Source organism: Ascaphus truei, chromosome 13 (assembly GCF_040206685.1).
Source record: "Ascaphus truei isolate aAscTru1 chromosome 13, aAscTru1.hap1, whole genome shotgun sequence".
Lineage (NCBI taxonomy): Eukaryota > Metazoa > Chordata > Amphibia > Anura > Ascaphidae > Ascaphus > Ascaphus truei.
Window position 1 is genome coordinate 11,802,324 of NC_134495.1, and position 16,978 is coordinate 11,819,301.

Sequence of the window (16,978 nt, forward strand, 5' to 3'; positions counted from 1 at the left end):
GGGGGGGGGGATAGTGAGAGAGAGAGAGAGAGATGGGGGGGATAGTGAGAGGGGATAGAGAGAGAGAGAGGATAGTGAGAAAGAGGGGAGGGTAGTGAGCGATAAAGAGAGGGGGATAGTGAGAGAGAGAGAGAGAGGGGATAGTGAGAGAGAGGGGATAGTGAGGGTAGTGAGCGATAAAGAGAGGGGGATAGTGAGAGATGCATGCTGGGCTGGGCCATGTCCCTCTACTGTACAGAAGAGAGCACAAAATACTGTGCTCACCTATACAACATTCACCCACAGTCTTACTGCTACACCGCAATGAGAAGCCAGGAGCCCTCCTCAACCCTGTGCCATCAAACAGCTCGTCCTCCCACTGCAGCACTGAGCCCCACACAGATTAATAACCCATCACTATACCCAATCCAGCCAGTCACCGGAGCAGTGAGGGAACCGTACGTGGTGATCTGGCAAAATAACATCTCTCAAGAGAAGCTGGAGACCTACAGAGAGACTGCACCCGGGCACCATACCCGCTGAGGGTACAGTCACTGAGCGCCCGCAGCCTAGAAATAGAGACAGGCAATGCAAGGAGCGCCAACGTCCAGCTCAGATCCCAAACTTCGGTGATATAGAAGAGACACAAAAACGACTGGCTGCACATAGTATCAGTGCTTGTCACAGGCTGAGAGACGCCAACTACCCCCCACATGGGAAAGAGAGAGACAAAGAGGGAGAGAGAGGTGTGGGGGTGTGAGAGAGAGAGAGGTGTGTGTGAGAGAGGAGTGTGAGACAAAGAGAGGGAGAGAGGGGTGTGAGAGAGAGAGAGAGAGAAGTGTTTGAGGGAGGGAGAGAGGTGTGTGTGAGAGAGAGGTGTTTGAGGGAGGGAGAGGTGTGTGAGGAAGAGGTGTTTGAGGGAGGGAGAGGTGTGTGAGAGATGGATAGAGATGTGTGTGAGAGACAGATAGAGGGATAGAGAGGTGTGTGATAGAGGGATAGGGGTTGAGAGTGTGTGTATGAGAGACAGATAGAGGGGTGTGTGAGAGAGGGAGAGGTGTGTGAGAGAGAGGGATAGGGGTTGAGAGTGTGTGTGTGAGAGATAGAGAGGTGTGTGAGAGAGGGATAGGGGTTGAGAGTGTGTGTGTGAGATAGAGAGGTGTGTGAGAGAGAGGGAGGTGTGTGAGAGAGTGAGAGAGGTGTGAGAGAGGGAGAGAGGTGTGTGAGAGAGTGAGAGGTGTTATTGAAAGATAAGTAAACTCTATATACTTCGAGCGGCCGTTTGGGCTGAAATTCTCCATTGACGATTGTGACGGAGAAGAGGTAGCCAGGCTCACTAATAAAGGTTCAGTCCGTTTGGTTACCTCGGATCCATGTTTTGGGGTTCAGGAGTGTCAGCTCTTGGACCCAACTGTTGTAAAAGCATTACCTGTAATTATGTGACAAAGAATGTCTGTGTTTTTACCTTTCCAGGGATGCCAGCGAGCAGGGATTGCTGTGGTATGAGTTTCAAGGGGGGGTTTGCGGAGAAAATGTTGTCAGATTGTGTCAGTCTAGTCAGGGCCCAGCGTTGCTGGTTCCCCTAAAAATGTACCCAGGAATCAGGTAGGATGCCTGGATGCATGTAGACACATTGTCTTGGTAATATCTCCACTTGAAAACGCTTGTGCGACTCACCACCCTGCTTCAGCACAGCCCAGAAAGGTAAATGGGGCATAGGGATGTGAGGTGTCCCTGAAACAGTCAAGGGGTCCCTAGGTTAATGGGGATACCCAGTAAATGCCCTGGTCACCCAGAACCGGTATCAGGGTTTTGGGGGTGCTCCAATTATCTACAAGGTTGTGAGGGGACGTTTAAAAGTCCAGCCCTACGTTTATTGTATAGTGTGGGGAATATGGTTAGTAAGAAATAACGTGCAGCTTCTTATTCTATTTCCCATAACCAAAAGACTTAGGATATTTTTAAAGTGTATATTTTATGGAACAGTGGGTTTTAAAACATCTGTTTGTGCAGAGAAATGAGCTGGGACTTTCAGAACCAATGCTGATCGGCCACTGGGCTACCAAGTGGTGCCAGGAGTTCTAGCAGGACATCTGGAGATGAAGGCCCCAGAGGATGACCAATTTGTCAAGACCATTTGGACAGGAGGGAAGGATTCAAGTATCCACATCCTGAGATCAATGGATGCCCTTTGCATTTCCATTGATCCCACTAGACTGGCAGGAACCTGTCACCGTGGGTGAAATTGCCCATGCCCCTTGGTTTATTCAGATTTCCAGGTAACCCTGTTGTTTCTAACAGCTTGTCTCTGACTGACTGCGGGGAAATTTCTCACACTTTGGCTTTAGTATTTTTTGAATGAAAGTCTGTGATGTTATAACTCCTTGCGCCCATGAGCTAGTGTGTTCTCCAGGGTCTCTCATAGTTCTCCAATCCTCTAAGATTCTCAGCTTCTAAGTTTCAGTTGCAAGTCTCCGGCAAGAAAAGGGCTGCTTCAGCGAAAGCGGCCTGGAATATTTTCTGTCCTGTTTTTGCAACTGTTATCAGGGATAGGATTCCCTGCACCTAGGAGAGTCTAGGTTGTGACCCCAATTCCCAAGTAAGTGTCTTTTTGCTGTAGTTTGTGTAACATTGTGTGTCTGCCTCTTCCTGTGAATACATTTACCATTTATTTCATTCACTTGTTTGGCTCAATGCCTGATCCTTGATAACAAGGTGGCAATGGCCCGGTCCCCCGTGATAACAACTATTGGCAGATGTAGCATTAGGCACCAAGTGAGGAGTGTGAGAGGTATGTGTCCCTGTCTGTATATTAGGAGGGGGTGAGAGGTATGTGTTACCGATGTCTGCATAATAGGAGGTGAGAGGTACGTGTCCCTGATGTTTGTGTATAAGGAGGGGATGAGAGGTACGTTTCACCTATGTCTGTGTATTAGGAGGGGATGAGAGGTATGTGTCCCTGATATCTGCGTATTAGGAGGGACTGAGAGATATGTGTAGCTGATGTCTGTGTATTAGGAGGTGAGAGGTATGTGTCCCTGATCTGTGTATTAGGAGGGGGTGAGAGGAACGGGTCCCTGATGTCTGTGTATTAGGAGGGGGTAAGAGGAACGTGTCCCTGATGTCTGTGTATTAGGAGGGGTTGAGAGGAACGTGTCCCTGATCTCTGTGTATTAGGAGGGGGTGAGAGGAACATGTCCCTGATCTCTGTGTTTTAGGAGGGGGTGAGAGGTACATGTCCCTGATCTCTGTGTATTAGGAGGGGGTGAAAGGTATGTGTCCCGGATGTCTGTGTATTAGGACGGGATGAGAGGAACGTGTCCCTGATGTCGTGTATTAGGAGTTGAGCGGTATAAGTCACCGTTATCTGTGTATTAGGAAGGTGTAAAAGATTGCCCCTAGGCACAGACACCCCGCCACGCTCCCTGCGCCTCAGACTGTCCCCAGCTGGTTGTGCAGACACACAAGGCACAGGCCGGGCTGTGTAAACAAGACAACACTTTAATACACAGTCACAGCACACATACAGAGGAGACGGGGAAGGGCCGCTCAGCATCTGCAGCATTTCCATGTGATAATTTCTGTTATGTGACGAGCGCCGGATCAGGAATGACGCGGTGGGAGGGGCTCCTCCTTATCCGCATCGGCTTTTATTAACCCCTTTGCTGCAAGAGCGGTCGCATCTCTCCATAGAAAATCTTTGCACCCACACCGCGGAGGCAATAAGGCACTTTCCCGCGGGGCGGCCGCACTAGAAATGGCCATTTACGTGTCCACCAATAACGGTGCTGCAATACGTGTAGAATAATACTCCATTCTACGTTATTCTTAGTGGGACTCCGTATTACAAACAGGCCGGTGTTATACACAGTGTATAGAAGGAGCAGGTGTTATACACAGTGTATAGAAAGAGTCGGTGTTATACAGTGTATAGAAGGAGCCGGTGTTATACAGTGTATAGAAGGAGTCGGTGTTATACAGTGTATAGAAGGAGTCGGTGTTATACACAGTGTATAGAAGGAGCCGGTGTTATACAGTGTATAGAAGGAGTCGGTGTTATACAGTGTATAGAAGGAGCCGGTGTTATACAGTGTATAGAAGGAGTCGGTGTTATACAGTGTATAGAAGGAGTCGGTGTTATACACAGTGTATAGCAGGAACCTGTGTTATACACAGTGTATAGAAGGAGCCGGTGTTATACATAGTGTATAGCAGGAGCCCGTGTTATATACAGTGTATGGAAGGAGCCTATCGGTGGAGGGGTTGTAGAAAAGATTTAAACATGATTTTGGCTTTGACTTATCTCAGTAGGGCAACTAATTATAAGCAGAGTATATCCACGCGGTGTACATAATATCCACGTAGTGTACATAATATCCACGTAGTGTACATAATATCCACGTAGTGTACATAATATCCACGTAGTGTACATAATATCCACGTAGTGTACATAATATCCACGTAGTGTACATAATATCCACGTAGTGTACATAATATCCACGTAGTGTACATAATATCCACGCAATATAGATTGTATCCACGCAGTGTACATTCTATCCACGCGGCGTACATTCTATCCACGCGGCGTACATTCTATCCACGCGGCGTACATTCTATCCACGCGGCGTACATTCTATCCACGCGGCGTACATTCTATCCACGCGGCGTACATTCTATCCACGCGGCGTACATTCTATCCACGCGGCGTACATTCTATCCACGCGGCGTACATTCTATCCACGCGGCGTACATTCTATCCACGCGGCGTACATTCTATCCACGCGGCGTACATTCTATCCACGCGGCGTACATTCTATCCACGCGGCGTACATTCTATCCACGCGGCGTACATTCTATCCACGCGGCGTACATTCTATCCACGCGGCGTACATTCTATCCACGCGGTGGCCCTTCTTAAGGAAATTGACACATTAAACGGGTTTAACGCTTGCACTGCCAGAGAAGTCCACAGTACACGGATTGCCGGCCGGCTGCTCTGGCAGGCGAGTGACGATGAACGCGTCCCCTGGTTAGGGGGGGACACTCCGGGTCCCGCCACGCGTTCCCACCCCGTGGCCAGCTGCACGGGAGATGGGGACAGTGCCGGGCGACAGCAAAGTGCAATAAAAACCCGGGACGCACTAATCCAGAGCTCTCTGCAACAAGACGTCGGGCCGGAGGCCACGTGGCACGTGGCACGTTTCAGGCAGAAATGTGTAAAAACTACAGATATGGCTTCTTTTTCGGTCAAATCTTTGGCAAATTTCTAATATATATATATATATATATTTCTTTTGACCGGTGGCAGTAACAGAAGCTGAATTGTAAACATCACAAAGTTCAAGTATTGGACTTAAAAGATGTACAAATATATATATAAAAAATCATATATAAATAACCCAGCACCGGTCTCCAGCAGCAAACAGAGAGGATTATTATCTGGCCCCTGTGGCTGCCAGGACAGGCTGCGTGGCTGGTCCCACAAACCCTGGAGGGTTCAATTTCAGATACTCTGTAATGGGCCAAGGTGATTCCAGACCTCACAAGTCTCTTCTTTGAACTTGCTGTTCCAATAGAAGGCATCACAAGCTGCAGAGCATCTGGATTTCTCCATAACCCGCACCCCCTGCTCTGTACCATGAATATAGGTGGAGCCATGTTTAATGGGTGTATGTAGACATGCACAGGTCACGCGTGTCGCCATGTCACCTGTGCTGCATTGCATTCTGGGCCTTGTAGTCCTGTGGCAGTGACGGTGGAGAGGAAACACCCAGCCTATATAATGAATTGTATAGCGATTTATGTACCTACAAGCACATGGTGTATGAGTGTTTATTTAACCCCTTCAATGCCTGAGAACCTATCACTGCTAGTTGCAATCACAATATATATTGTAATATAGTCTATATCCGACCAACTGCAAAACAGCAGTGCGAGCGATGCATGCAGGCCCCTCTGGGCATGAAGGGGTTAATTAAACAGGTGTATGATATTTGGGCCTCTGGCGGCCCCCGGTGGTTGCTCCTGCGAGCTGCGGCCTCTCTGGTTGTTTTGCGTTGTTTCGGTTTTAAGACCATTTTTTGACCAAGAGAAGTTTCAGGATTAAACTGAAGCGGAGACAGAGAGCGAGAGCGAGAGCGAGCACGAGAGAGAGCATGTGAGAGCAAGAGAAAGGGAGCGCGAGAGAGCAAGAGAAAGGGAGCGAGAGAGAGCACGCAAGAACGAGAGAGAGGGAGCGAGAGAAATCGAGAGGGAGTACGAGAGCAAGAGAGAGAGAGGGAGCGAGAGCAAGAGAGCAAGAGAGGGAGCGAGAGCACCAGAGGGTGTGCGAGAACGACAGAGAGGGAGCGAGGGCAAGAGAGAGAGCGTGAGAAGGAGCAAGAGAAAGAGGGAGCGCAAGAGAGCGAAAGAGAAAGGGAGCGAGAGAGCAAGAGACCAAGCACTGAGAGAGGGAGCGAGAGAGAGATTGCGCGCGGAAGAGAGAGAGACTGCGCGCGGAAGAGAGACTGCGCGCGGAAGAGAGAGACTGCGCGCGGAAGAGAGAGAGCGCTCGCTTTCCCGCCACAACAGAAGATTAATCTTTTCATTTGTTAAATAATATACAAAATATAAAGCCGCGTGTTCCCGGCGCTGCCGGACGCTGCGCCGTGCGGTGTTAACATCCCCTCTGCTGGAGCCTGCACATTACACATAACATATACGAGTGTTATACACAGAGACCATCGCGGCGTGTCTGCAGCGTCCTGTCCGTTACCAGAACCCAGGACACGCCCATATATTTGTAAACCCAGTTTCTTCATGTGTGTGTGTATGTGTGTGTGTGTGTGTGTGTGTGTGTATGTATGTGTGTGTGTATGTATGTGTGTGTGTGTGTATATATGTATTGTGAAGATTGAGATAATGTGCGTGGCTCAGGCTATATGAAGACAGACTATCATCACCTCCATTCTGGCGCAGTAGCCATTTTGAGTGTTTGAATGTATGTATATTTGTGTATGATTTGTGTATGATTGAGATCCTGCAGAGTATCGCTCCTGGCTGTAACTTGCCCTTGTATAATTCCTATGAGTCATGAAAGAAATTGAAATTACATTCGTAAGAGATTTTTCCTGCCTTAGATATTTCTGCTGACCTTAGGTTCTGTTATCTGACAGATACAGTACACACAGAGGGCTAAACAGGGTTACTCCTTAAGTCAGAAGGTTAAGGGGCCCACATTGCTGTAATATATACAATAAGAATATAGCAATGTGAAGCATATTTATGTATTAATAAGGATTTGTGTATAAGTCATCATATTGTTTTTATCTCTAAGCCAGCCCCCTTAAAGGGCGTATTACTCATTTTGAAATGTATAAAAATGTGATACCAAGCAATATGTTTTCAGAGGCCTGGGTTCATTTTTGAATTCTCTCTCTCAATTGTACCTTGGTGCAGATAAACTCACGTTGATACTTTGAACCCTTGACTCATTGATTTTATTTCTATGCTTTCACAGAATGTATGTGTGTGGGTGTATGTGTGTATGTATGTGTGTGTGTGTGTATGTATGTGTGTGTGTGTATGTGTGTGTGTATGTGTGTGTATGTATGTGTGTGTGTATGTGTGTGTATGTGTGTGTGTATGTATGTGTGTATGTATGTGTGTGTATGTGTATATGTATGTGTGTGTATGTGTATATGTATGTGTGTGTGTATATGTGTGTATATGTATGTGTGTGTGTATATGTATGTGTGTGTGTGTGTGTGTGTGTGTGTGTATGTGTGTGTGTGTGTGTGTGTGTATGTATGTGTGTGTGTGTGTGTGTGTGTGTGTATGTGTGTGTGTATGTGTGTGTATATGTGTGTATGTGTGTGTATATGTGTGTATGTGTGTGTATATGTGTGTATGTGTGTGTGTGTGTGTGTGTGTGTGTGTGTGTGTGTGTGTGTGTGTGTGTGTGTGTAGTCAAAATAAGCAACACTTGGCACTCACATAGGATCCTGCTAATCCTGGTGCTTATCCCATGTGAAATGAGTAGGCGTAGTTACCGAATGTAGGTCCGGCAATAAGGAGACGGCACCAACCATTCTCTGTGCCCTGTATTTGCAATACACTTTATTGAACACCACTCTCTGCGTGCGGTCTCCTTCCCGCCGAGCCTACATTCGGGGGGTGGGTGGTGTGGGGGTGGGGTGGTGTGGGGGGGTGGGGTGGTGTGGGGGGTGGGGTGGTGTGTGTGTATTTATATTTATTAACGAGAATCCTTAGCGCTCGCCAATCAATTGCAAGAAGGAATGTAATTATACCACATCAAGCTTGAGAAAGGACCTTTTGGGGCCCGGAATGTGGCCCATATTTGTGGTTCGGAACGTGGCCCATATTTGTGGTTCGGAACGTGGCCCATATTTGTGGTTTGCCGTGTGGTATAATTAAATTCCTTTTTGCGATTCGTCGGTGAGCGCTGCGGGTTCTCGTTACCATATATTTCCAGGACTGATTGGTGATCCCTGTCCCTCTGCCTGCACCCCATACTAAGCTAAGTATTTCCCATTGTATACAGCTGTGCGCACCAGGCATCTGTTGTTAAAATAAATATATATATATAGATATATATATATATATCTATATATATATATCTATATATCTATATATCATACACATTTTAAGTTATGGTGGGTGAAAAAGGCAACAAAAAACCTCCACCATTAGCATATAGCCAATAAAGAATATCACTTGTGAGCACATTCACATGTCTTAGACTGGTCTGCACCTGCCTTTCACCATTATCACCTAGCATACAGTGCTTCCACTGCAGCAAGGGATTCTGGGAAACGACATGCATATGAGCACACAGTGCCACCTTTTGCCTGAAAGACCATTTACATGGAACCCATATAAGAAAATGCGTCGCCATTCACACAGCTTTTAAGCACAGCATGGGATTAGATGCAAAGCCAGTCAAACCACTCACAGACATGTTTCAACCTAAATGGGTCTCATCAGTGTGAGGTGGGTTTATACTGGCTTTGCAAATATATATATCTGTTTTGCCGCACAATTACTTAATCCCCCGCCCTCCATCTTTAAACCAGCCTTGTATAAGGCAGCGAGAAGTTTGTTAAGACGTAAATTCTTTATGGGGGGAGTCTTAGGAGGAGGGGGGGGGGGAAGGGAGGGGGGTAAAAGACCTTACGGAGATGCTAAAATCACATAATAAGCCCCCACCCCATATTCAAGTAAACGGGGGCGCTGCTAAATCAGAGGGCCACCCCCCCCACCCTCGCCGCCGGTTAACCCCTTCCCTGCTGTAGTAAAGCCCTGCGTTGAACGCTCTGTTGCTTTGCAATGCGTCTCTGGCAGCGTTGGGGTTAAAATGACGACGAGCCAATGGGGGAGGCAGGAAGGAAAAAGGGTGGCGGGGTTTGGCAGTGCCTCTGGGCGGGTATTTGGCTGGAACCTTTGGCACGACGTGAGCCAGGGGGGAGGCTCCCGGTTACTGCGGTGGAAGCCGCCGGCACATCTCAGTCCGTCTGCCACACCTTGTTCAGCGCCTTCACCACCTCGTCGTAGATGATGAAGACGATGGCCACATCCAAGCAGACTCGCCCCAAGCGGGGCACGGTCCCCTTGTAGAACCTGCATGGGGGGGGGGGGGGCAGTTAGTTAGGGAGAGGGGCAGAATAATGTACGGCAGATACGCAGGAGCAGCGATGAGGAGACAGGAGGGGCAATTGTAATGCGGCAGATATTCATGTTAGGGATAACGGCAACAGATAAGGTGTGAGCGGCACAATAAGGGGGCAGATGTGGTGGGGCAGAGATAGAGGGTGGTGGGGCAGAGACAGAGGGTGGTGGGGCAGAGACAGAGGGTGGTGGGGCAGAGATAGAGGGTGGTGGGGCGGGTAGAGGGTGGTGGGGCAGAGATAGAGGGTGGTGGGGCAGAGATAGAGGGTGGTGGGGCAGAGACAGAGGGTGGTGGGGCAGAGATAGAGGGTGGTGGGGCAGAGACAGAGGGTGGTGGGACGGGTAGAGGGTGGTGGGGCAGAGACAGAGGGTGGTGGGGCAGAGACAGAGGGTGGTGGGGCAGAGATAGAGGGTGGTGGGGCAGAGACAGAGGGTGGTGGGGCGGGTAGAGGGTGGTGGGGCAGAGATAGAGGGTGGTGGGGCTGGTAGGGGGCAGTCAGACTCACGCTCGGGGTCCCTCGTATTTTAAGATTTTATAGGCACAGTCCCAGGTGCTCTTGTATTTATGAGCTTCCAGACCCTGCAGGAGAGAGAGCCAATGGCAAGTAATATTATGGCATCACAGTATGACATCATGTGCAGAATAAGCCCTACTTACACCCCCCCCCCCCCACCGGGAGCTGAATGGTTTAGCATCTTTGTCTGTTTTTTTGTTGTATACATTTAGCCACACCCACTAGCACTCATTTTGGACACTTATATGCTTATATATATATATATATATATTATATGGTAATGTTTGGAGTTTCTCAGAGCTTGTTCGGCATCTGTGTGTTTATTAACTATGGTCTCAGCTGTTTTTGGGAGGGTAGTGGCCCCTCCCCCAATGTTTAATCTCACCCCTCCCCACTTTCCAAGTTGGCAGGTCAGTTTCATTTTGCCAGGTTACGACAGATCCAATGTGATCATTCTTCCTGTAATTATACAGGTAAATAAGAATTTGAACTCAGGTAGTGTTAGGACCTGCTACGGTCATGCCTTGGTGTGGCAGCAGGCTTAAGACGCTTTGGCCAAAGGGTTAAACTAAATGACCCTTTTTCAAGAGAATATATAGATATTGCGCTGTGTATTTTTGTCACATTGGAAGTAGCTTTGGGCATCTTTGTTTTTTGTTGGTTTAGCCCGGGTCAGAGACAGTAACTCGGGCACCTGCATCCTGGTCTTCACTACATCCAAGGGGGTGTTCCCAAACACACTGGCAGCGCCAGCGATGGCTCCGAATGCGCCCGTCACCAGCGGGTTCATCACCTTGTTGGGGTTGTCGCCTGCAAGGGACAGAGAGGGGACAGTCAGGAGACGTGACGCCATCATATCTCTCCTCGGTGACTGGTCTTTGTAGCAGGTGGACACTGGCAGGACTGAGCCAGTGACACGGCAAGAAAGTGCAACACTGACCGCTGGTGCTGAGACAAAGACAGCGCAGAGAGGAGGGGGAGTGCAGGGAGGAGAGAGAGGCAGAGAGTGCAGGGAGGAGAGAGAGGCAGAGAGTGCAGGGAGGAGAGAGAGGCAGAGTGTGCACAGAGGAGAGAGAGGCATAGAGTACAGGGAGGAGAGGCGAGAGAGGCAGAGAGGAGAGAGAGGCAGAGTGCAAGGATTGGAGAGGCGGAGAGTGAGGCTGAGAGACAGTGCAGAGAGGAGACGCAGGGAGGAGAGAGGCAGAGTGCGCAGGGAGGAGAGAGGCAGAGTGCGCAGGGAGGAGAGGGGCAGAGTGCGCAAGGAGGAGATGGGCAGGGAGGAGAGGGGCAGAGAGTGCAGGGAGGAGAGCGAGACAGGGAATGCAGGGAGGTGAAAGGAGGAGAGAGGCAGGGAGAGAGGGGCGCAGAGAGGAGAGAGGCGCATAGAGTGCAGGGAGGAGAGAGAGGCAGAGAGTGCAGGTAGGAGAGAGAGGCAGAGAGTGCAGGGAGGAGAGAGGAGAGAGAGGCAGATAATGCAGAGAGGAGAGAGAGGCAGAGAATGCAGGGAGGAGAGAGAGGCAGAGAGACAGTGCAGGGAGGAGAGAGACACAGAGAGTGCAGGGAGGAGACACAGAGAGTGCAGGGAGGAGACACAGAGAGTGCAGGGAGGAGAGAGGCAGAGACAACGCAGTGAGGAGAGAGAGAGGCAGACAGACAGACAGCCACGGAGGATAGAGGCAAAAACAGGGCAGGGAGGTGGACGGAGAGCGAGACAGAGACAGTCACAGAAAAAGGAGAAGTGAAGAGGAAATGGGAGAATATATGTGAGAGAGAGTGCGTGTGAGGGATGGAGAAAGTGCGTGAGTGAGAGTATGAGTGTGCATGAGAGAGGGAGAAAGTGCGTGAGTGAGAGTGTATGTGAGTGTGCGTGAGAGAGTATGTGAGTGGGAGAGAGGAAGAGGCTGACGGGTGTGAGCGAGAATGCGCAGGAGGGAGAGAGCGCAGCGAGAGGCAGGGGGAGAGAGCGGGCAGGGGGAGAGAGCGGGCAGGGGGAGAGAGCGGGCAGGGGGGGAGAGCGGGCAGGGGGGGAGAGCGGGCAGGGGGGGAGAGCGGGCAGGGGGGGAGAGCGGGCAGGGGGGGAGAGCGGGCAGGGGGGAGAGCACACCCCCGGCTTGTGGTTACCTCGATACCAGTTCCTCATCGAGGTCATTACAAAGAAGCGGATGGCCTGGTTGGAGCCCTGCTTCAGCACGGTGGCCGTCAAACCCTGGTATGTCCCCTTTATACCTAGAGAAAGGAACACACAAGACACTAATCAGGCAGGGAGGGGGGCAGCAGTGGGTACGGGGGGTAGCAGGCTGGGGCAAGGGGGAGAAGCTGGGGGCACGGGAGGGAAGAGCAGCAGGGAGGGAGCAACCAGGGGCAGGGGGAGGAGCAGCCAGGGGGGGGGGGCAGCAGGGAGTACGGGGGGGGGGAGCAGGCAGGGGCAGCAGCTGTGGGCAGGGGTGGGGGGGGGAAAGCAGCGTGCATGTACCAGCGAGTGAGATAGGAGAGGGGAGAAGGAGAGAGAGGTGGGGTGTCAGGATTGGGGGGGGGGAGATATTACCTTGTTGCCTAATGATCTCCCTCACCCCGTGAAAGAAGCCTCGATATTTGGGGTTGGGGGAGCACTGATCATGGATGAACTTCACCTGCAGAAAGTGAAGATGTCACAGGGTCATGCACAGTATTGTGTGTCCACCCTGCAGTATAGAACTACACTAAGTATGACTGCACTCTCACGTGTGCAGGTCTCAGCTCAGCCTGTGTAATGACACACACGTGAGGGGGGCGTGAGGGGGGCTCCCACCTTGATGGTCTCCATGGGACACACGACAATGACAGCCTCGGCCACACCGGCCCCCAGACCACACAGCACGCTGCTCTTACTGTCCAGCCTCCCCTCAGCGTCCCGCATGTGATTACTGAGGTACTCGAACATGCCAAACCTGGGAGGGGGGGGGGGGGGAGACAGAGGTGAGGGGGGGGGGTGAGGGGCAGCTGGTGAGGGGGGGGGGGGGGTGAGGGGCAGCTGGTGAGGGGAAGCAGGTGTAGGGCAGTGGGTGAGGGGCAGCGGGTGAGGGGCAGCAGGTGAGGGGCAGCAGGTGAGGGTAAGGGGCAGTGGATGAGGGGGTAAGGGGCAGTGGATGAGGGGGTAAGGGGCAGTGGATGAGGGGGTAAGGGGCAGTGGATGAGGGGGTAAGGGGCAGTGGATGAGGGGGTAAGGGGCAGTGGATGAGGGGGTAAGGGGCAGTGGATGAGGGGGTAAGGGGCAGTGGATGAGGGGGTAAGGGGCAGTGGATGAGGGGGTAAGGGGCAGTGGATGAGGGGGTAAGGGGCAGTGGATGAGGGGGTAAGGGGCAGTGGATGAGGGGGTAAGAGGGTGTCTCACATCCCCTCGCTCAGCGCTCTTACCGGACGGCTGCCTTGGGGATGGATCCATACAGCAAGGAGCTAAGACCCCGATACAGGCCCCTCACCCCGTGACCGTCCACCGTCTGCTTCACACAGTCCCCTGCAGGAGAGAGGCCACTGATCCAACCACCTCGCTCCCCCGTACCCCCCGTATACCCCTCCCATACCCCCGTATAACCCTCCCATACCCCCGTATAACCCTCCCATACCCCCGTATAACCCTCCCATACCCCCGTATAACCCTCCCATACCCCCGTATAACCCTCCCATACCCCCGTATAACCCTCCCATACCCCCGTATAACCCTCCCATACCCCCGTATAACCCTCCCATACCCCTCTGTATAACACTCCCAAACCCTCCTATACCCCCCGTATAACCCTCCCATACCCCCCCGTATAACCCTCCCATACCCCCGTATAACCCTCCCATACCCCCGTATAACCCTCCCATACCCACGTATAACACTCCCATACCCCCCGTATAACCCTCCCATACCCCCCGTATAACCCTCCCATACCCCCGTATAACCCTCCCATACCCCCGTATAACCCTCCCATACCCCCCGTATAACACTCCCATACCCCCCGTATAACACTCCCATACCCCCCCGTATAACACTCCCATACCCCCCGTATAACCCTCCCATACCCCCCGTATAACACTCCCATACCCCCCCGTATAACACTCCCATACCCCCCCATATAACACTCCCATACCCCTCTGTATAACACTCCCAAACCCTCCCATACCCCTCTGTATAACACTCCCAAACCCTGCCGTATAACCCTCCCATACCCCCCCATATAACCCTCCCATAATCCCCCCGTATAACCCTCCCATAATCCCCCCATATAACCCTCCCATACCCCCCCGTATAATCCTCCCATACCCCCCCGTATAACTCTCCCATACCCGCCCCGTCTAACCATACCATACCCCCCGTATAACCATACCATACCCCCCGTATAACCATACCATACCCCCATATAACCCTCTCATACCCCTCTGTATAACCCTCCCAAACCCCCCCGTATAACCCTCCCATACCCGCCGCCGTATAACCATACCATACCCCCCGTATAACCATACCATACCCCCATATAACCCTCTCATACCCCTCTGTATAACCCTCCCAAACCCCCCCGTATAACCCTCCCATACCCGCCGCCGTATAACCATACCATACCCCCCGTATAACCCTCCCATACCCCCCTGTATAACCCTCCCATACCCCCCCCGTATAACCCTCCCATACCCCCCGTATAACCCTCCCATACCCCCCGTATAACCCTCCCATACCCCCCCGTATAACCCTCCCATACCCCCCGTATAACCCTCCCATACCCCCCGTATAACCCTCCCATACCCCCCGTATAACCCTCCCATACCACCCCGTATAACCCTCCCATACCCCCCTGTATAACCCTCCCATACCCCCTGTATAACCCTCCCATACCCCGCCGTATAACCATACCATACCCCCCGTATAACCCTCCCATACTCGCCCCCCTATAACCATACCATACACCCCCGTATAACCCTCCCATACTCGCCCCCCTATAACCATACCGTACCCCCCGTATAACCATACCATACCCCCCGTATAACCATACCGTACCCCCCCGTATAACCATACCCCCCGTATAACCATACCATACCCCCATATAACCCTCTCATACCCCCCGTATAACCCTCCCATACCCCCCGTATAACCCTCCCATACCCCCCGTATAACCCTCCCATACCCCCCATATAACCCTCCCATAACCCCCGTATAACCCTCCCATAGCCCCCGTATAACCATACCCTGCCGTATAAAACCTCCCATACCCCCCCTATAACCATACCATACCATACCCCCCGTATAACCCTCCCATACCCCCCGTATAACCATACCCCGCCGTATAAAACCTCCCATACCCCCCCTATAACCATACCATACCCCCCGTATAACCCTCCCATACCCCCCGTATAACCATACCCCGCCGTATAAAACCTCCCATACCCCCCCTATAACCATAGCATACCCCCGTATAACCCTCCCATACCCCCCTGTATAACCCTCCCATACCCCCCTGTATAACACTCCCATCTCTCTCCCCCCCCCCCCCCCTGTAACACTCACATATGCCACGGTATTTTGGCGGATTCGCCTTATCGGCCAGCTGCAGTTGCGTCTTAACATATTCCGTTGGGTACGTGATGCATATCTCTATCCCCCCAGCAATCCCCCCTGCGGGAAGACAGAGTGTCAGCTCCCCGGCCCAGTGACCTCATCTCACACAAACTACGACACACAGGACTGATTGTCAAACTGTAGGCATGGACACGGCAGGAGGACTGGAAACCATTCATACAAATAACCCTTAGACTGTCAGCTCTTTAGCCGAGGGATATGCTTACAGACAATGTTACACACAATCTATAGACTGCTATATGTATCTCCATCGCTCTGCAGCAGTAACAGGGATACGGGTGGAGGTGCATTGTGTATTTAAATGCTGTATGTGCTTGTGTCTAGCTCGGCACATCTGTGCATCGCCACTGTGTGTGTCATTGTTGTGTGATGCTAAAACGTGTGGGAACAGTTGTGTATTTTGGTGCCACTGTGCGAGTTCATACAGTTGTGATGTTGTTGAAACTTATTGCGTATGAAGTTGTGCTGTGCGCATCATTGCTTTGTAATGTTATTGTGCATTTAATAGTGTGTGTATGTGTTAATGTGCGTAAGTGGGGGTGGTGAATGTATGTGAGTGTGTAAGTGGATGTGTGTGTGTGTGTGTGTGTGTAAGTAGGATGGTGGCTATAAGTGTGTGAGTGTGTGTATGTGTTAATGTGTGTCAGTGGGGGGTGGTGAATGTATGTAAGTGGGTGAGTGTGTAAGTAGGGTGGTGGCTGTAAGTGGGGATGTGTGTGTGTGTATGTGTTAATGTGTGTAAGTGGGGGTGGTGGGTGAGTTTGTAAGTGGATGCGTATGTAAGTAGAATGGTAGCTGTAAGTTGTGTAAGTAGGATGGTGTGCGTGTGTGTGTGTAAGTAGGATGGTGTGTGTGTGTGTAAGTAGGATGGTGTGTGTGTAAGTAGGATGGTGTGCGTGTGTGTGTGTGTAAGTAGGATGGTGTGCGTTTGTGTGTAAGTAGGATGGTGTGCGTGTGTGTGTAAGTAGGATGGTGTGCGTGTGTGTGTAAGTAGGATGGTGTGTGTGTGTGTAAGTAGGATGGTGTGTGTGTGTGTGTGTAAGTAGGATGGTGTGTGTGTGTGTGTGTGTGTGTGTGTGTGTGTGTAAGTAGGATGGTTGGTGTGTGTGTAAGTAGGATGGTGTGTGCGTGTGTGTGTGTGTAAGTAGGATGGTGTGTGCGTGTGTGTGTAAGTAGGATGGTGTGCGTGTGTGTGTAAGTAGGATGGTGTGTGTGTGTAAGTAGG

General features: G+C 51.2%; 1 protein-coding gene across 2 annotated transcripts in view; it reads right to left on the bottom strand.

The window, feature by feature from the left end:
* Positions 1–3,459: 3,459 nt before the first annotated feature.
* The window catches only part of SLC25A1 (solute carrier family 25 member 1), a 28,350-nt gene continuing 14,831 nt past the window's right edge, over positions 3,460–16,978 (bottom strand). For both annotated transcript variants that reach the window (XM_075568516.1, XM_075568517.1), the window contains exons 2-9: positions 15,682–15,789; positions 13,554–13,653; positions 12,949–13,087; positions 12,706–12,790; positions 12,282–12,386; positions 10,855–10,970; positions 10,152–10,225; positions 3,460–9,597 (exon numbers count right to left, since the gene is read on the bottom strand). In XM_075568516.1, coding sequence (XP_075424631.1) covers positions 9,483–9,597; positions 10,152–10,225; positions 10,855–10,970; positions 12,282–12,386; positions 12,706–12,790; positions 12,949–13,087; positions 13,554–13,653; positions 15,682–15,789 — 842 coding nt within the window. In that variant the 3' untranslated portion in view covers positions 3,460–9,482. The remainder of the gene's footprint in view (positions 9,598–10,151; positions 10,226–10,854; positions 10,971–12,281; positions 12,387–12,705; positions 12,791–12,948; positions 13,088–13,553; positions 13,654–15,681; positions 15,790–16,978) is intronic.